At 37.3% G+C, this 21899-nt stretch overlaps 1 protein-coding gene across 2 annotated transcripts; it reads right to left on the bottom strand.

The window, feature by feature from the left end:
• Positions 1-9983: 9983 nt before the first annotated feature.
• On the bottom strand, positions 9984-12535 carry LOC145043811 (protein RMD5 homolog). 2 transcript variants are annotated; one of them, XM_078992569.1, is made up of 3 exons: positions 12431-12535; positions 11662-11728; positions 9984-11377 (listed from the first exon to the last, which is right to left on the bottom strand). In XM_078992569.1, the coding sequence occupies exon 3, from the start codon at positions 11339-11341 to the stop codon at positions 10196-10198; it is 1146 nt and encodes a 381-aa protein (XP_078848695.1). In that variant the 5' UTR covers positions 11342-11377; positions 11662-11728; positions 12431-12535; the 3' UTR covers positions 9984-10195. The 2 variants fall into 2 exon arrangements, with proteins under 2 accessions (XP_078848695.1, XP_078848696.1); XM_078992570.1 differs by having other exon boundaries at positions 11662-11736; positions 12431-12519.
• Between the last annotated feature and the right edge of the window lie 9364 nt (positions 12536-21899).

Below are 21899 nucleotides of genomic sequence, written 5' to 3' on the forward strand. Positions count from 1 at the left end.
TAATTAAATATATGGGTTGATTATGTAAATCATCCATATCTTGTATAGTGGGCTAAGAGGCTCCATGGATTATCAAGTTGGGTTCCACCCATAGGATGCTCCATCGATGCTCCATGGGAGTTACAAACCCATGGGTCATGGAAATGAAGAGTCATGACACATTAGGGTTTAACCCTAGATGTGTCAACACTATATAAGAAACATGTTCTCCACCAAAATCGGTTACACCAAGGAAACAAGAGGGCTTGGCCGATTTCAAGAAGTGTGTGTTCACTCATAAGTTCTTCCAAGAGCATTTGGTATTGTGTGAAGCATTTGAGGCATCACACTTGGGGTACTAGGCTCACAAGGTTTCAAGGAACACAAACAACAACAAGGTAAGTTATTCTATCTATTATTCAAGTTAAAATTGTTCCCCATGTATGCTAGATAGGAATATAACCTTGGAATTCAACTTTGCATGATAATTAGACAAACATAGATCCAAGGTTATTAGGGTTGCATGTACACTTAGGAAGTGTTAGAATGCTCAAAACCCATCAGTGGTATCAGAGCCTAGGCTTTTTTGCTTTTTATTTGTGCTTAAAAAGTTGAAAAAAAGTCAAAAATCTTGCTGTCTACGAGTGGACTCGTCGAGTCTATAGGGGGGACTCGGCGAGTTCACGTGTATCTTCAACCAACTCGGCAAGTAAATTCATGCACTCGGCGAGTAGGATCGACTGATTGCAGAATTTCGATTTTAGTTGCTGGAAATGGACTAGAAACATTACCCTAAACTGTTTTGGTACTTGAAAACTTGTTTTGATGGTGTAATATTCTTTCTAATTCATTCACAACAACTATTTATCAAAATTACAAAGTTTTAAATGTAATTTTTGATTGTGTTCATATTCATGTTCTTGTTCTTATGATGTTTTAGATGATCATAGGAATTATTTGTAACCTATGTGGTAGATTAATTCTTGATCATAATGTGTTTTAATGGAGTCCATAACTTGTCCTCAAGTTATGGAAAACCAAGAGTCACACTTGAATTAAAACCATTAAAAGAACACAAGAGTTAGAAAAATGAAGAGTCTTCATTTTTTATTACTCTATTAAACTCATAAGTTACAAGAAATGAAAAGTTTTGAAAGTTACAAAACTTGCCCTCAAGTTTTGGAACAAGTAAAGTTAAGTTAAAACTTTAGTTCCAACCCCTAGAATTTTAAAAGTTAAAATTCAACCCTTATACTTATATTATGATGATTTAATAATTATATATACATGTATAAGAATAAAGTCGTCTTACCGCTAGTACGCCTCATTCACGAAGTCGGTCTATAAGGTGGGTATAAGGTTGTTGCCTATAAAATGGTGACTTAATGGGTGTCTACTCTCACCCACCGCTTACTTGACTGGTGGAGGGTCGTTAGCCGAACGGGTAAGACAAGGACTTATAAATTCTCATTTAAAGTATGATGAATATTATAAAGTAACTAAATGTTTATTAAATTGCCAATATTAGTTACTTTAGGAAAATGTGAGTAAGGTGCTAATCCATGAAATTACACTTTACACTTTGTCTAAGTCGTTGCTGGAGCGTGTGTGGTTAACGAGCACACTAACGTGGACTTAACAAGGTAGGTAAAGGGTGACTTAAGGTTTATTATAGTATCGGTGGAGCGTGTGTGGTTTACCGGCACATCGATTGAGTGATAAACTTTAAGGGTACCAAGTGATTTGCATGGTTACTTCACACCTCGTTTTGTGATCCTCGGTATCCCAGTCACAAAACTTAGAGGGCACTCTCGAGATTGAAACATGCCTTTGAAAAGTTCATTGAATCTCAAAGAATCTAGGAATTTCTAAGAACCAATCATAAAACCTAATATCTAATATTTCGGTTTTCGTGGTGGAAATTGGTGAATCGTCATTCACCTACCTTTCAAATATGGTATAGCTTAGATTACGGCATACCTCTTCTAAGTTATATTATATTGTGATTGGATCCTAGCCTTAATATTACATGTGGGTGTTTTATTAAGGACTCTCTTAAATCTATACTAAACTTGTTCTCCTCTTTCAGATGTCTTCAAATAATACTTTTGGCTCGAATCCTAATGGCTCCTTTACTCTTATGAGTCTGTGTGGGAAAGTCACCTTTGATGGATCCAACTTCAATGAATGGATCAGAAACATCAGGATGATTACCCACTACGAGGACAAAGAATATGTCCTTGACAAGGAGCTTAAGGAGATTGATGAGATCACTGCAACTCCTCAGGAAATCGCTGACTTTCAGGCACATGAAAGGGATGCTACGAAAGTAGCATGCATCATGATGGCCACAATGACAGCAGAACTCCAAAAATCCTATGAGGATTTCTACCCTTATGAAATGCACCAAGATTTGATGGAAAGATACCATCAAAGTGCACGACAAGAGAGGTACGAAATCATCTGCTCCATGATAACAACCATGATGAAGGACGGGGATTCCGTCACGAGCCACATGCAAAAAATGCAAAGGTATGTGGATCGATTGTTGAAGCTTAATGTGAACTTCCCTGAGGAGCTTGCAATAGATATAATTTTGCGCTCCTTACCATCGTGCTATGATCAATTCTACATGACATATCACATGAATAAGGAAGAGGTCACACTCAGCAAACTTCAGGGACTTCTCAAAACTGCATAATCAGGTCTTAAGGGGAAGACAGTTGCTATCACTCCTACTCCAAACTCAACTCCAGTTTTGGCAATCGGGAAAAGTCGAGGGAGGAAGAGAAAGAGATCTTCGAAGGGTACCAAGGCTCGGACCCTTGATGGCTCTTCTTCAAGTGGAACCAAGAAAGGTTTCATTACTCCTTCATCTGACCCAAAAGAGGCTGAATGCTTCTATTGCCATGAAAAATCACATTGGAAGCGAAACTGCCCAAAGTACCAGCAGGATGTGAAGGATGCGAAAGTTAAACCCAACCATGCAGGTATTTACACTATCATTTCTAATAACTCACCCCATTGGAAATCTTGGGTCCTTGATATCGGTTGTGGTATTCACATTTGTTGTGACTTGCAGGGACTAAGAAGAAGTGAGAATGTGGAGCAAGGAAAAATAAACTTGATCATGGGGAACAGGAAAGTTTCACCTGTCACCAAGATTGGAGTTTATACTTTATCGCTAAGTAGTGGGTTTAGTTTAGATTTGAATAAGTGTTGTTACTCGCCAGGAATGGCAAGAAATATTATTTCCTTTCATGCATTGTACAAACAAGGTTTCACCTTTTCATTTGATAATGAAGTTGGTTCGATTAATGCTTTCTTTAATAATGTTCTTTATTTTAAAGCATTACCTTGTGATGGTGTGTATGAAGTTGTGTCTGTTGTAGATAACTTAGGAAATAATGTTTTGTGTGTTGATTCTACTAATAATAATACCTTGGATAAAGCATCATTATGGCATTGTTGTCTTCGACATATAAGCAAGAAACGCATAGGCCAACTCCAAAAGGATGGAGTCTTGGAACCGTTTGACCTAAAGTCAGATGATAGTTGCGAATCATGCTTACTTGGAAAAATGACAAAGTCACCCTTCACAGGCTCGTGTGAAAGAGGTGAAGGTTTGTTGGACCTTATACACACGGATGTGTGTGGACCATTTAAACATGCCACAAGGGATGCTAATCGTTATTATTTGACTTTTACTGATGATTACAGTATATATGGATATGTCTACTTAATCAAGCATAAGTCAAAGACTTTCGAGAAGTTTAAGGAATTTAAATAGGAAGTCGAGAATCAATTGGGAAGGAACATTAAGATGCTTCGATCCGATCGAGGTGGTGAGCATCTTAGTTCAGAGTTCCTCGACTATCTAAGGGAATGTGGGATTGTCTCACAATTGACACCTCCCAGGACACCGCAGTTGAATGGTGTGGCTGAGAGGCGTAATCGAACCTTGTTGGACATGGTTCGTTCCATGATGAGTCGAGCTTCGCTACCAATCTCATTCTGGGGGTATGCCTTAGAGACTGCCGCCCATATCCTTAATCTAGTCCCTACAAAGAAAGTTGCCAAAACTCCTCACGAGATGTGGACTGGTAAAGTACCTAAACTAGACCACATCAAGATTTGGGGTTGCGAGGCTTTCGTGAGACTCGAGACTCATGATAAGCTCGAACCTCGAAGCGAGAGGTGTATTTTCATCGGCTACCCACAGCAATCCTTTGGTTACCTCTTCTACAGACCTAGTGACAATGTGGTCTTTGTAGCAAGAAGATGAGTCTTTCAAGAAAGAGAGTTTATAAGCCAAGGAGACAGTGGGAGGCAAATTGATCTTGAAGAAATTCAAGAGTCAAGTGGTGATGGAACTTCAAACTCTAGCCCTCAACTTGAGGAGGAAACTCCTGTTGAGCCAATTGACGAATCTGTGCCTCTGAGGCGTTCCACGAGAGTTAGGAGTGCACCTGAGCATTACTATGGATTCCATATTACTGCAGAAGGTGAGACACTTATTAGTGATGGGACACTAGTAAGTCAAGATGACCCTAACAGCTACGAGGAAGCCATGGCAGGCCCCGAGTCTGCTAAATGGAAAGAGGCTATGGATAGCGAGATACAATCCATGTATGACAATCAAGTTTGGAACTTGGTTGAGAATGTACCAGGTCGTAAGACTGTAGGGTGCAAATGGGTCTTCAAGAAGAAGACCGACATGGATGGTAAAGTACACACTTATAAGGCTAGACTGGTTGCAAAGGGCTTCTCTCAAATTCCTGGAGTGGATTATGATGAGACCTTTTCTCCGGTAGCCAAGATTAAGTCTATTCGGGTTCTGTTAGCCATAGCCGCATTTCATGACTATGAAATTTGGCAAATGGATGTCAAAACCGCTTTCCTTAATGGAAAGTTGGCTGAAGATGTTTACATGAGTCAGCCAGAGGGTTTTGTCAGCAACGAGTACCCTAATAGAGTGTGTAAGCTTGAGAAATCCATCTATGGATTAAAGCAAGCACCTCGCAGATGGAATCTTTGCTTTGATGAAAAGGTCAAGGAATTTGGCTTTTCTAGGAGTGAAGATGAATCTTGTGTGTATGTCAAGGCTAGTGGGAGTATAGTTAGCTTTTTGGTATTGTATGTGGATGACATGCTACTCATAGGAAACGACATTCCAACCCTGCAGGAAGTAAAGTCCTGGCTTGGAAAGTGTTTCGCTATGAAGGACCTTGGTGAAGCTGCATATATTTTAGGGATAAGGATCTTGAGAGATCGGAGTAAAAGACTAACTGGACTTAGTCAAAGTACCTACTTGGATAAGGTGCTGAAGAGATTCAGAATGCAAGACTCCAAGAAAGGAGAGTTGCCCATCCAGAGTAACGCCAAACTGAGTAAGACACAAAGCCCTAGCACTGAGGCTGAGATAGCACAAATGAGTCGAGTACCTTATGCTTCGGCTGTAGGATCGATCATGTATGCTATGACGTGTACTCGACCTGATGTAGCTTTTGCCCTGAGCATGGTTAGAAGGTTTCAGGGGAACCCTGGCAAGGCACACTGGACTGCGGTAAAGAATATTCTCAAGTACCTACGAAGGACTAAGGACTGGGTCCTTACCCTCGGTGGGAGTGATGACTTGAGAGTTGTAGGGTATAGTGATGCTAGCTTCCAGACTGATAGGGATAACTTCCGCTCTCAGTCGGGCTGGGTCTTTACCCTAAATGGAGGAGCAATTTCTTGGAAGAGTTCCAAGCAAGAGACAGTGGCAGATTCTACTTGTGAATCAGAGTATATTGCAGCTAGCGAGGTGGCAAAGGAGGCGTTATGGCTGAGGAACTTCATTGGAGACCTTGGAGTTGTACCAGCTATTAAAGAGCCAATGGAAATTTTCTGTGATAGTGAAAGTGTTGTTGCCTTAGCCAAGGAACCAAGGGATCACGGGAGATCCAGACACATTGACAGAAAATACCATTTCATCAGACATCGGATCGAAGAAGGACTCCTCGTGGCAAAGAGGGTCTCATCAGATGAGAATCCGGCAGATCCCCTCACGAAGGAACTGACTCGGATTAAGCATCTCCAGCATGCTCGGAGCATAGGGCTGAAGGATGGTATTAGATTTAGTAGTTAGATAACCTCGAAATTTGTAAAGTGTAATTGACATCTGATGATGAATAAAAGTGTTTTATTTATGAGTAAAGTGTTACTATCTCTTGTCGATCGTTTACTATATTTCTTTTGCATGTTTTGACTTCCAGAATAATTTTTGTTTGGTATAACATATTATTCAAACCTCCACAGTCGGTCATATGTCGGAAGTAGGTATGAATCAAGACTGTCATGTTTGGTTGTAGAGGTCTTGGACAAGGCTACAGCAATCATGAGTGCTCATAAGTTCTGAGCATTGGACTCAACCCATGCTCACTGGAATCACTTCATGGAATTCTATCTCGACTGATCGTGAGACGGTAATATCATATAAGTCTTCAAACCTAGAGATATGATTTGTTACTTACAAGTTGGTTATGCATTGATTGTACGAAAAACGCATTGGTAACTCGATGTTATAAATCGCGCTCTTGTGTGTAATTCAATGAGTGGTAGAACAAACATATGAGTCGAAGTTTATCTGTTCCTTCTTGGATTAGAAGCTGATATATGGGCCCCTCGTTGATTTTGTTTTGACCTATGTGCCAGGCCCGGTCAGAACTAAGTTGATGTGTTCAATGAAGTTCTTTGTCAAACAAATCGAAAATCGGGAAACAAACTGTTGGATAATAAGTAAGACATTGTTCCATGTATTTGTCCGACTGATATCTAGAACAGAGGATTATATGATCACTTATCTTAAATGGCGTATCATCATCTTCTCAGTTCCGAGAAACCTTGAAAAGAGCTACAATTGTCGATCGGTTCCTGAAGTCATACTTGCAGTAATAGTTATTAGACTTATCCAAGTGGGAGACTGTTGGATAAGGTGTCTAAGTCCATAACTATTTCTGGTATGTACTTGACCCGACCCGGCATGGTCCATTTGGGTTGCATGGCACCATGCAATTGGATAGACTAAATGAGAGAAATAACACTTGGAGATTATTAATATATTATAAGTTCTAATATATTAATAATATTATTTGATTAGTTTGATCAAGAATTAATTTAGAATTAATTATGTGATCAAAAGATAACTAATTAAATATATGGGTTGATTATGTAAATCATCCATATCTTGTATAGTGGGCTAAGAGGCTCCATGGATTATCAAGTTGGGTTCCACCCATAGGATGCTCCATGGATGCTCCATGGGAGTTACAAACCCATGGGTCATGGAAATGAAGAGTCATGACACATTAGGGTTTAACCCTAGATGTGTCAACACTATATAAGAAACATGTTCTCCACCAAAATTGGTTACACCAAGGAAACAAGAGGGCTTGGCCGATTTCAAGAAGTGTGTGTTCTCTCATAAGTTCTTCCAAGAGCATTTGGTGTTGTGTGAAGCATTTGAGGCATCACACTTGGGGTGCTAGGCTCACAAGGTTTCAAGGAACACAAACAACAACAAGGTAAGTTATTCTATCTATGATTCAAGTTAAAATTGTTCCCCGTGTATGCTAGATAGGAATATAACCTTGGAATTCAACTTTGCATGATAATTAGACAAACATAGATCCAAGGTTATTAGGGTTGCATGTACACTTAGGAAGTGTTAGAATGCTCAAAACCTATCAGGAACACTGTGGCACTAGTTCAATTTCATATTTTGACATCATATTGTAATTGGTTTTGAACGTGTACTCTTTTAAATAATGTAAACTTTCAATTATATATATGATGGTTGTATTGCTTTCTTTACTATGTATTCATTTGTTACGTTACCACATGAAGTCATCCGCTCCCGAACGTTTCCGTCGTTCCGGTTTGGGGGTGTGACAGATCTTTGTTTAGTTAGTTTGTTCTTCGTTAATTATAGTTGAAGTGTATCTGATCGATACAACCTTTCACTCTAAATTTTAGGTTCTTACACAGAAGCCCTTGATTGTTATGTGGATGGATCCACTATGTACGGTGAGCCTAAGGAGGGGGGAACACCAATACGGCCACAAAGGGGGGGTGAAGGTTGGTTGACTATTCCTTTATTGGGGGTTTCAGCCATTGTTGCGATCTCCGCAATGGTTAAATCCCCGATGTTGGCGTTTATGCACGGTGGAGGAAGAATTATTCAATGTGGTACCAGACTTGGTCTTGAGTGGTTAGTGCAAGATTCCTCAATCAAGTTTAAAGTTGGATCACCAAAGTCAAAATCAGGGATAATTACAAAAGTCAACCAACCTAGTAAGTTATTCGAGTAAATAACATCATTGTGTATTGTTGTAGCCTTTTAGAAATCAAGTAAACAACCGTAAATCAAACTCAAAACCATTAGAGCATCCACACAGGTGCAAGTTTAACACCTTGCAAAAGAATGCCACATATGATTGTTAGATTAAAATAATATTATAAAAAAAATAAAAATAAAAAATAAAAAACTTGTAATTCTTTCAAATATAGAAAGATGAAGTCCTATGTGGTAATCAGTATATCTTAGTAGCATTGCAAAAAAAAAATTAATTAAATTAAAGACCCGATGTGGAGGGTCTTAGATGTTAACTGTTAACTCAAGAAGACAGGAAACGAAATTGTGAAATCAAATAGAAATAAGCGAAGTTTGTTAGAAAGTTACCATCCAAACCAAATCTCGGTGAGATTCTCAGCCTAATCTCAGTGAAATCGGTGAGATTCTCAGGCTTGACGTTCCCGACTTCTATTTTTTCTAGGTCTGTGGGATCCCACTGAGATCCTACTAGTATCAATTGCATAGCTAGATGTAAGACCTTTCTTGACCATCATTAGAAGTAAAATTTTGATAATCGTTCCATAAATACAAAGTTTCAACAACGAATCAAGTTTTGTCCATGTTTGATCATGATTGTTAGGGTTGGTGTTGGTAAGGTGATCCAACACATTGAAATGCATGCACTTTGTTTCAAAGATCTCACATCAAGCATCACATTTTAAGTTGTACTAATCTAAATCTAGGATTGGAACGTACGCTTTGATATTCGTTATTCCAAAAGCTTTTTGGGGGTTTCTTTTCTCATCAGGGTGATTACCATGGCTAGGGTTTACGTTGAGTGAGAAAGGTGAGAGTGTCAACGATATGAGAGAGGGGGGATTGGTTACAAACTTACGGGAGAGAGAATATGTATAACCAATTACAACTCTCGTATCATGAAATTAGACATTTTCTCGTAATCATATTGATTTTCATTCCTAAAAATATATACGATCATTAAATTGTATATGGACCGGGTCGAATATCCAATAGTTGTGTGTTAAATACAACTATGTTAATAATGCATTCTAAGGTAATATAATTACAATCCAATACTACTACAAACATTTTGCCAAACACATTAAGCCAAACCATTACCATTTAATATAACAAAACCAAGAACAGCCAAACACAAACCATAACAATGTAAATAAACCACTTTATTTAATTTCTTTGATATAAAAAAAAACAAAAAAACAAAATTTTTTTATTTACTATATTTGATAAATAACAAAATTTATCTCATACTCTGGATCTTTCGTAACAATTCAATATAACAAAAGCAAGAGCAGCCAAACACAAACCATTACAACTTAAATAAAACACTTTATGTAACTTTTTTGATATAAAAATAAAAATAATAAATAAACCAAATTCTTTTTATTTACTACAAATTGATAAATAACAAAATTTATCTCATATTTCGGATTTTTCGTAACTCTTAACGTATGACCTCAATGTTTCGTGTATAAATCACTATTGAGATCTCTTGTGGTTTAATGGTTTACTCTTGTCAAAGTCTCAAAACGCAATCCTAATAAATTGTGAAGTGAAAAGAAATTCTACCCGAAACCATTATACATGTTATTACAACATTATTTTTCTAAAACCAGACATTTTTTACCACAAATGGAAAGAATTTCTATTCACATGATGCAATTTAAATAAATAAATAAAAAGTACACCACCATACCAACAGTTTTCTACAACTTAACCAGTCCAATAACATCCCACAAACACATAATTCAAAGAACAAAGGAAATGTGCGAGAAGACGGACAGACAGTCAGATAGATAGACAGATACCACCTCACCACCACAAACGTACAACTCCTAATGCACGCTAAAAGTACAACTGCCTACACTGCCCAACCTCCACCTCGGTCGGGCAGTACGGGCACTTAAAAGGCCGCGTACTATTATTCTTCGACAACTTTGTAATCGACTGTCTGCAAAGCACATGCCCACAAGACATCAACATCGGAGGATTATCCTCCCCCGCTTGATCCCTACTCACGGGACACACAAATATCGAGTGAAACTGAAACTCTTGATCCAAATCCACCGGCACGGGCAACTGCTTCATCGTTTGCCACTCCTGCTTCTTCCCCGTCATCACATTCATCAATTTCAATAGCGTCGGTAAACCCTGAACGCCTGCAGCCACTGTCGCGCTGAGCGGACAATGGTGCGACTCGCCGATTAGGTTACAGTACTGTAACGCTAATTCGTCTCCGAGTTTCGCCCAGTGCGAAGGCGAGAGAAACTCGGAGTACGGCGAGGATTCGAGCTTCCCCGCCCAGAGAAGACACGCCATTAGCTTTTGAATCTCTGGGAGGTGACGCTCTGCGAACGGCGCGAAGTGCGACCGCGCGTATTTTAGCGCGGCGTCGCGCCGTCCGCTCTGGAGAATCTCCATGAACTGGAGCCGGTGGAGCTTCAGTTCGATGTCGGATCCGTTTTTTAGCAGTGTTTCATGATTATTGGTGGCCCAGCATAAAGCAGGAACGAGATCGCGCGTTTTCATGGCGTCAAGGATCTTATACATTTCGAGGAAGTGAGTCTTTCTGTCGGTTAGGGTTTTCTCGTTTGATTCGGTAATGAAACAATCGCCGATTTCGAACAGTCCTTCGCGGTATAAATGTGCGGCGATGATTTGGTTGACAGTGTGGAGGTCGAAGTCGACGTGGCGGTAGGATTTGGAGATGTCGGGGTTGAATTGTTTCTCGAGGAGTTTTGTGTATTTGCTGAAGGCGATGTTGAGGTCTTTTTGTGTGGATTCGAGTTGAGTGAGTGGAGAGATTTGTTTTAGTTTTGATTGGAGTTCATTGAGGATTGATTTGGTGGATGGAGTCGTTGATTGGATTTGTGATATCGCGTGGTTGATTTCTTGGGTGATTTGTTGGATTGTTTCTTGTGATTTGGAGGTTGAGAGTTTTTGCTTTTTTGTAACGCGATCGAATGCGTCTTTGATGGAATTTAGCTCCATGATGTAAATTGTAGTTTAAGAAATGTTATTAAGTACCTGTAAGAATATAAAAGTAATAAAATTCAAATGGAAGGGTAAAAGGGTAATTTTGGTTTTATGATGAAAAAAGAAGAATGAAATTGAATTCCTGGTGCAATCCATGAAATATGGAACTCAGAATTGAATTCCATTCACTTTGAAACCCAAACATTCCATGGAATGGAATCGACAATTCCAGTTCCATCAGATTCCACCGGAATCCAAAAAACAGGTTCATGAGTAAAATGAAACTATGAACAAAGCATGGTAAATCACAAACAGAAGAGGGAAAGATGTAATACCTGATGATCTTGATATAACTGTTGAAGGAATTTGAGTGTTATAGTCTTGTGTGATATGATTTGTTGTCTGTAAAGCTATTGAGATTAAGATAATTTGAAAGAAGATAACATATATAATATGATGAAAAGCTTATAACTTATAAGTTCAAAAAAAGAGCAAGTATTATTTAACTGCTTTTGAATCTAGAGTGAAAGAATCTACTAAATTCACATCTATTCTAATAGAAAAGATGATAAATACACATCCAATAATACATATTATATATAGTATTAAGTCTTTAGAATCAACATATTCTAGAAAGAAAGAACGAATTAAACAGAAAAAACATTAAATACCAGCATTAGGTTTCAATCTCTAAATCCAAGGTTATATTATATGTCTAATTGTCTATCTTTTTTATAAAATACGAATTCACAAGACATTTAAAAAACAAATCTTCATTTTATTTACAGAAAGTTTATTATTTATTGAGAACAGCACCTTTAATCACCGATGATAATCACCGATAACTAGAAACACTAAATGCAAGTAAAATAACATCGATAAGCAACCAACGATTATCTGATAATTCAGTCAAGTCTTTTGATCTCTAATCGGGAAATCAATTTCTTCGAAGATTCAACACTAATTGTACGCAAAAAAAGAAATCAAGAAAGTTCCAGATCGAGACATGGAAGGGAGGAATCGTATTAGGAAAAAAAATCGAAACAATGATAAACATATTTAGAAAATATACGTAGATAGATGAAGGGAAGCTTAGTATCTTACCAGGGACAAGGGCTCCGATGGAGTTTCTGGACAGGCGATTTGCGTATAAAATTGGGGAAATTTGCGAACTGAAGGCTTTATGATGAAGAGATTTTTTGTGAAATTGCTTAAATAGGGCTTTGATTTTTTTTATCTTTAAAACTTATCCTGGTTTTTTATTAGTTTAACTTTTTAGGCCTTTGTATGTTTCACTACGATAAGAAAGCAATCACTACCTCCAAAGCAATGTCTTATAAACCCGTGTCGATCCGATAGATCGGACTATCGGTTGAATCGGTTGGACCGTAAACCGTAAAGATAAAATTACAGTTAAAAATAGGGATGTCCATAGGCGGGTATCCGTCTCATTTGGCGAGAACCGGAACCGGTGGTTCCTCGAAAGTTAGAATCAGAACCAGAACCGCTCTAGGCAGTTCTTAAATGTTTGGAACCAGTCCCGGAACCGGCGGTTCCGGTTCCAGGAGCGGGTAACCCGGTTACATTAATTTTGTTACCTTTTGTCGATAAAACCGCAATTTAGTTCGATCCAAATCAAATCAATTCGAACAAAATCGGACCAATATATTCTAAATCGGTCTAAGTAACACACATATTTATATGAAATAATGTGTGTGTGTATGTATATATATATATATATATATATATATATATATATATATATATATATAAACCGGTTCCGGCAGGTACCTAGCGGGTAGCGGTTCCGAAAAAACGAGAACTGGAACCACTTAAGGCGGTTCCATAACTTTAGGAATCGGTACCGGAACCGCTTAAGGTGGTTCCCATTCCAAAACCGACAGTTCCGAAGCAGTTCCGATTTCAAAAGCGGGTACCCGGTTTTGATGTTAATCCCTAGTTAAAAAATAGATTTTTGTCTATGTATGAAATGGATTGAACCAATCAGTTTTATCGTAAAAATCTGTTAGAACCGTTAACACATAACTTTTACAAAAACTCGGTTTGACATAAGTGATTGTGTTCTTGTTAAAGGTGAGGATGAGAGTGAATTTTGTATAGTAATTACTAAGTGATCATGAGCTTGTTGCATAAAACAATTTAGAGTCTCAATATTTGTGATTTGTTTTGATCGTGACGTGTTTGAATTGAAAATATAGACAATTTTTGTTTGACGATTGAACAATTTTTTTTCAAGGGACTTGTTGGGACCGGTTTTGACCGATTTATAGTCGTTGAAATCAAAAGTAGCTTTTGAGTTGAATGATAACCCAAACCAACTTGAAACCAATTTTTGAGAGTGTTTCAAGACTGAAACATAGAACGACTTAAGACCTTAAAGGATTGACATGTGCATTAAAATAAGGACCGACATTAAATTGATGGGTCCTAGACGAGACTTTGATTGTTCAGCCCTAGACGATGATTGCTAAATCCTACTATCCTGTCTTGATCTAAAATTCATGTTTTCAATGTTCAACTCTACCTTGGGATAATATATATTTTATTTTTTAAACGTGTTTTGATAAAACTAGTTGGAAACTATAATCTTTATTTATACATAACTTTTTAAATAACTGAAATCTTTTGAAATATATAAACTTACATGACATCTTGTGTAAAAACTAAAATTAAAACATAAGTATAAAAGATCTAAACTATAGTTTTTAATATTGATAAATTTTCGATAGCTATATTCCATTAAAAAAAATCAAAAGCCATATATATGACAACATATAAAGTCTAATAATAACATCATAACTATAACGGTTAAATATGCAATAACTAAATAAAAATTTTAATTATTATATGTATCTTAAGTTAAAGTTGCTCTTAACTTCCAGCTATTATACAATAGATATAGTTACTGTCACGTTAATAAATATATAGGAGTACAAATAAAGTACCTAATTAACTAGCCACTTCAATTGGTATGGGTTTTATTCTTGGTTTATAGGCTAAAAACTTATGTGTGGACTACTCGGTTAGCCATTCAGATGAGTACTGAGGTGTAAAGAAACACAAATTCGTTATTTGGGTTTCTAAGATAACGTGTGTACTTTTATTTGAAGGTTAATTGTGTAAATTTTGTAGGAGCATTTTGGTAAACCTTATTTGAAATAGTTTTTAAAGTATGAGTTTTTTTTATTTAAAATAAAATCTAAAAGTTCTTATTATCAAACAAAATGTTTGGAAGCTTTTAGTTTTTAGATTATTAAAAAATAATAATAATAATATTAATAAAAAATAAAATAAAAAAATAAAAAATAAAAACATCGATTTAAGCAAAAAACTTAGTTTGAGAATACAGATATTTAACTTTTAATTTAAACAAAAAACTTCAAATGGTTGTTTAAATTGAATTATGGTCAGTAAGAGGTCATAACTGACTCGGCCCGAATCACAGCGTTTGATACAACAATTTTAGCCACTTACTCGGTCCTTATCCATATGACTGAGTCATCTCAAAAGCATCAATAACTGAAACATAGACACATTTGTCTGTTATCTAATCTTATTTTCTCATTCACTTAGCCAAATCGACACCTCTGTTTAATGTCAACCAGTCAAAGCTAACACATCAGAGCCTCCTCCCATCCCATTGAGTCAACCCTCCGTTGACTCCTCTATTCAGGTTTTCCTCAATCCTTGTTTGTGTGTGTCTAATTAAATTTTCAATTTATCTGTTCACCAGTTTCCTCAATCCATGCATGGTAAATAATCAAGGATGAATTACCTCAATCTATTTGTTCATCTGAATTTTAAATATGTTTGTTCTTCATTGACATATTATGTTAATTGATTGATATTAGATCATATAAAGTATGATTGAAATGATATCTCAATTTAATGAATACGTGCCTTTAAATAGGCTAAATACACAGTTAGATGAAGCCTCATATACAGGAGAAATAATAGGATCTAAACTATAAATACAACAAAGATACTTGACTAAGTGTGATTGTAATCACTTAAGGTGACCCAATGGATCCGGGTGATTCATTCTCCTTGATACGCCCCTAGAAGATGGAGGATCCGTCGGATACACCAATCTTGGATCAATTTCAAAGAAAAGGAGCTCTAGATAAAGGCTTTGTGAGCATATCTACAAGCTGATCATGAGAGTTGACGTGAAGAACATGTACATGTCATGCAGTCACTTGTTCACGAACAAAATGGTAGTCTAGAGCAACATGCTTCATGCGTGAATGATAAATTGGATTGGCATAGACATACGTGGCTCCTGTATTATTACAAAATAACTTGGGAGTTTGTTTGTCTGATATACCCACTTCATGAAGCAGGTTTTTTAACCAAATGAGTTCAGCAGAAGCATTAGCTAATGCGTTATATTCTGCTTCAGTGGAGGATCTAGATACTGACTTCTGTCGTGTAGACCACCAAGAAACAATGTTGGAGCCCAAGTAGAGAATATAGGCAGTAGATGATCGCCCTGCATCATTAATACCACCCCAATCTGAATCTAAGAAGGTCGAGAGGGTGAGAGGAGATTGGCGATTGAGAAATAGACCAAAGTGAATGGTGCCTTTGAGATACCTTAGAAGACGCTTTAGAGGTTGCCAGTGGGATTGACGAGGTGTGTGCATAAACTTAGATAATTTGTTGATGGTGAAAGAGATATCTGGACGAGTAAAAGCTAAGTATTGAAGGGAACCAACAAGCTTACGATAGGGTGTGGCATCTGCAGTTGGTGTGTCGTCATTAAGAGTCAAGGGATCAGATGTGTTGAGTGGTGTGGACACATCTTTGGCACCTTCCATGTGAAACTAATTTAGAGCATCTTGGATGTGTCGATGTTAGGAGAGAAATAATCCAGAAGGAGTAGGAATAACTTCGACTCCAAGGAAATGATGAAGCATGCCTAGATCTTTAAGGGAAAACTTATTGCTCAAGGTTGTGATAAAATGGGTGAGAAATTTGGAATCACTTCCAGTGAGGACAATATCATCTACGTACACAAGAAAATAACACGTGACGTTATGACGGTTGTAGATAAACAGGGAAGTATCCGCTAAGGATTTAACGAAACCAAATTGTAGAAGAAAAGAAATTAACTCATTGTACCAAGCTCGAGGGGCTTGTTTAAGGCCATAGATGGATTTTTTGAGTTTACAAATATGAGTGGGAAACTCGGGATGAACATAGCCTGGAGATTGAGACATAAAAACTTCTTCATGGAGAGTGCCTTGCAAAAACGCATTGTTGATGTCTAGTTGTCTCTATGGCCAATTATGTAACAAAGCAATAAAAAGTATGGTACGAATAGTCACAGGTTTTCTGACTTGGCTAAAGGTATCAAAGTAATCCCGCCCGTATTGTTGAAGAAAACCTTTTGCAAAAAGTCAGGATTTGTATTTGTCAATGTTGCCATCAGGTTTGCGTTTGACTCGGAAGACCCATTTGCAACCAATAAGAGTGTGGGAGGTAGGTGGTACAAGTTCCCATGTTTGATTTCGTAGAAGGCCATTGAATTCCAAGTCCATGGCATTGCGCCATTTTGGATCCTTAAGAGCTTGGGTATGTGTGGACGGTTCAAGAGTGGAAGGAATTGGGTGAAGAGTAATGGAATTAATGAGAAGATGATTAAAGTATTTGGGGTTTTTGTTGCAATGGTGATGTGGCAGAAAAGGACTGGTTCGATGATGACTAGAGGTTGAGGGAGGGGGTGACAAAGGTGATTGAGGTGATGAGGGAAAATATTAGGTAGGAGTGGAGGAGGTCTCATCAGTGAAGGATGAGTGTGAGGCATCATTAGTGTTTGTGAGAGTCCTTGTAGGTATGATAGGTAAAGGTAGGGGTTGGACAGCGAGTTAGTATCTAGTGGTGGTGGATCAGTTGGTGCTGGTTGAAAGGTAGCGGAAGTGGTAAGGAAATCATCTGTAGTAGGAAAATATGAGATTGTAAAGGAAGTAGAGTCATAAGGGAATGTGTTTTCAATGAACTCAACATGTCTTGAATGGTAAAGTTTATGAGATGTGAAATCATAACATTTATAGGCATATTTGGAGGGAGAATAGCCAAGGAAGATGCATTTGGTGGAGCAGGGTTGAAGTTTGGTGGATGTATACGGGTGTAGCCAAGGGTAGCATAGGCAACCAAAGGGTTTAAGCTTATGGTAACTTGGGGCATGATTGTACAGTTTCTGGTAAGGTGATTTGAAATCAAGGATAGAGGTAGGTAAACGATTTATAAGGTGAACTGCAGTTTGGAAGGCATGTGACCAGAAAGCTAAAGGTAATTTTGCATGGTGTAGTAAAGCGAGACCGGTTTCAACAATGTGTCTATGACGTCTTTCAGCTATTCTGTTTTGTTCAGGATTGTGAGGTGGAGTGGTGAAGTGAGAGATGCCTTGATTTTGAAGATACATTGTAAGTGCGATGTACTCACCACCAGTATCTGTAAATAAAGAGATTAGAGGTGTTTGATGATATTTTTCTACCAAAGTTTTGAATTAAGGAAAGAGAGTAGACACATCTGAATTTCGTTTCATGGGATAGATCCATGTATATCGGGAGTAGTAATCAACAAAAATAACATAGTAATTGTATCCATCATTAGATTGTTGAACAGGGCCCCAAACATCCGAATATATAAGTTGGAGAGGTTTGGAAATAGAGAAAGAGTTGACACCAAATGGTAGTCTATGACTTTTATTAATTGAACAAGCATCACAATGAAAAGATAATTTGGACAATTTATTAGAATCTAAATTAAGAATTCTAAGAAGTTTCTTGAAAACTTTGACAAATTGATGCCCAAACTTGTGATGCTAGGAGAGAAGTGAATCGGTGGAAGTGGTAACAGAGTGGATTTGAGGAAGTCTTTGAAGGGAGTTGATAGCTGCATAGCAGATGTCATTAATGTTCACTCCGCGCATTAGGCACTCCCCCGTGCTTAGATCCTTAACTAAGAAATAAGAGGGGGAAAATTCAACAGAAACTCTGTTATATTTACATAACTTGGCAAATGAAACAAGATTATTGCGTAATTTCAGAACGTAAAGAACATCATGCAAGTTTAGTGAACGAGAAGAAGTAGGAACAGAAAAATGACCAGTGTGAGAAACAGGAAGACCTTTACCATTTCCTAGGATTATCTCATCGGGGCCACCGTATTCTGATAAAGTATGAAATGATGCAGGGGAGGAAGCATAATGGTGAGAAGCACCACTATCAAACATCCATGGTGGTGTTGATGAAGTTGGTCTGGCAAATGAAGTATTCACTGATGGTGAAGCAGATGATTTCGTAGAGATGGTGATGTGATTTTCTTTTAGAAAACGAGCAAGTTTCCTACATTCTTTGGTGTCATAGACAAATATTTGACAAAACTGACAGCAGATACGAGTGTCACGTGAATTGAAGTTATTTCCATTCGTTGGACCTTGAAATCGTGACTGTCTAGGTCCAGAATTCTGAAATCTATTAGAGTGACGATTATCATTGGTGGGTGGCTTAGAGTTGTGTCGAGATTGACTTTTTTAGGTATTGTTGACTATGGATATAAGTGTTGCAGATGAAGTATCCTTGAGTGTTCTTTCATGGTCAACAAGTTTATCAAATAGATCAGGGAAAGTAATTGTTGTATCACAAACTTTGAGAGCTGCTGCAATGTATACATAATCTTTAACAAGTTGACTCAAGATGTGAACAACAAGATCTTCTTCATTCACAGGGCTCTAAGGAAGAGCCAATTCATCTGCGATGTTTTTCATCTCATGGAGAAATTCTGCTATAGGGCGAGTTCCTTTAGGGTTATTAGCCATACGATATTTGAGGGAGATAATTCTGGATCGAGAGATGCTAGCATAGTTGTCAGTCAAACACTTAAAGGCTTGATAAGAGGACTCAGCAGAGAAGACAATGGGTTGGATTGTATCGGAGCATATGCCTAGTAGAGCACCATGTATGATCTAATCTTAGCGAAACCAGGGGCAATACTCTAGATTAGGCTTCGTATGATCAATGGCTAGAACCTTTGACGGAACCTCACCTGATCCATCATAACTGTCTAAGCCAAGACCGATTAGGGTTGCCATGACTTGTTTTCGACATATAGAGAAATTGGTGGCAGTGAGCTTGATAGGAAAATGGGTGTGTGGTGACTTCAATAATTGTCGACATGTTGATTGTGATAGAGAGGTATTTGGATCGAAATAGAACTCAGAGGAGTTATGAATGCTCTGATACCATATAAAGTATGATTGAAAGGATATCTCAATTTAATGAACATGTGCCTTTAAATAGGCTAAATACACAGTTAGATGAAGCCTCATATACAGAAGAAATAATAGGATCTAAACTATAAATACAACAGAGATACTTGACTAAGTATTTACATGTGATTGTAATCACTTAAGGTGACCCAATGGATCCGGGTGATCGATTCTCCTTGATAGATCACTCTATTTTGCCTACCATTTCTTTGGTTAATTATATTAGATTTGATGATTAAATATGTTTCTTCTTTAGGTTATGGAATTGGATGCTCATGCTACGAAGAAAGCAACAAATTTGTATGTGGAAGGTAAACATGAGATAACAGTGATTGGTGTGTTGAATAAAGTGACCTCTGAGCAAGGAAAAATAAGGGTTATCGGCTCATTGGTATGGATTTTTATATTTGTTTTACGTAGACATATGACTTGGAAAGTTTATTGTAAAATTTTCACTAAACTTGTCTGTATCTTGAATTTGGTTATTGTTTAAAGAAATTGTAGAAAATGGTATATGAACTCTTTCAAGTGTATTAACGGTTTGCTTTGAACCAAATTTATAAAAATCATCTTCTAATTTGACGGGTGACAAAGTGTTTGATGTTAATTATTCTTATGCTATATAAAATTTATCTCAAACATAAGAGCAATGGTATCGCCCTTTGAGAAATTGAGACTATTAAAATGCCCAAATTAAGGGGATTGTAACGCCCCGTTTCCGCTTTATGATTGCAAAATAGGGTTAATAAATAATAGTGAGTAATTATATAACTAAAGACTATTTTTAATTAGATTTGACAAGTGAATTAAATAAATAAAAGAGCTTATACAAATGTACAAAGGTTAAATAATAATAATAATAATAATAATAATAATAATAATAATAATAACTTAAACAAATCAAATTTATTAATTGTTAGGTTTATAAATAGAGGGGGGTATTGTGCCATTTTGGAAAATTGTATTTTAAAGGAGTAATCAAATGTGGGTAGGAATTGGTTGCATGCCCAAACATCAGGGACCATTTCTGCAATCTGTCTCCTTCTTCCTTGGTGTAGAGAAGTTGTGACTTTTCCCATTTTGGTTTCTTCAAAAGTCGAATCTTCGAAAAGCTAATGTTCCTAACCTTGTAAACGTCTCCTCTGTTTGAATCAGTCCCTATGAACAAACCCAAAACATACGTAGGACTACATCTTTCTAAACTCTTTTTTGATTTATCTCATTCAATACAACAACATACAATATTTAGAGGATTGAAAAGCCATGCCTACCTAGTCAAAGGAACAAATCAGGAGCTAACTAACCCTATCTAACCTATTCTAAAAATATGCAAAAATGTGGCCAACATGGCCTTTACTTATTCAAACTTCTAACAAAAGACTAAAATGCCCCTGAATAAAAGACATGGCTTATACATGGTTTGGATTAACACCAACATTCTCCCCTTTAATCCAAACTGGTTCCTTCCCAACTTCTTTCTTTCTCTCGGTCTCTTTCTCAGGTAAACCATCGGTCTCATTTACCTCATTCGGTCTTTGGTGGCCTTCGGTCTAGGAGTCACCCGGTCTTAAAGCTTCTCATTCGGTCTTACTTCTTTCTTTCTTCCTCGATCAAAACAGATCGTTCTTGCTGCTTGCTTTCATTCTTGTTGCTTACTTTCTTCCTTTCCACCTGCTTGCTATCTTCGGGATAAAACCATCACAGCGGGACCTTCATCTGTCAACACTACTGTGAGTCATTAACTCCATAGCAGAGCCAGAACACACCACAGCCAAGAACCACCCTGATTCAATCCTCCTTTTTGCGTTTCTTTCTTATTTCTTATTTCTTATTTCTTCTTTCTACTTTCTTCTTTCTTCTTGTCCTTCTTTCTTCTTTCTACCTTTCTGTCTTTCTTCTTTCTTTTCTCTTCATTCTTCTTTCTTCTTTCTAATTTGTTGTTGTGCAGTGGTCTTTCTTATTGCTTACTGCTTACTTTCTTGCTACAGATCAATCGATCCTCATATCACCAAACTTCTTGCTTTCATACTCTCCTTTTGCTGAGAACCAGGTTTGAACCTAGGTGCTCTGATACCAATTGTTGGAATCAGCACCTATGAACAAACCCAAAACATACGTAGGACTACATCTTTCTAAACTCTTTTTTTCTTTATCTCATTCAATACAACAACATACAATATATATATATATATATATATATATATATATATATATATATATAGAGAGAGAGGATTGAAAAGCCACGTCTACCTAGTCAAAGCAACAAATCAGTAGCTA

The sequence above is a fragment of the Lactuca saligna genome, chromosome 4 (genome assembly GCF_052625555.1).
Source record: "Lactuca saligna cultivar CGN05327 chromosome 4, ASM5262555v1, whole genome shotgun sequence".
NCBI classification, from domain to species: Eukaryota; Viridiplantae; Streptophyta; class Magnoliopsida; order Asterales; family Asteraceae; genus Lactuca; species Lactuca saligna.

Bases quoted from the DNA above. Each gene is read 5' to 3' on its own strand.
- LOC145043811 (XM_078992569.1), bottom strand. From the start codon at position 11,341: ATGGAGCTAAATTCCATCAAAGACGCATTCGATCGCGTTACAAAAAAG.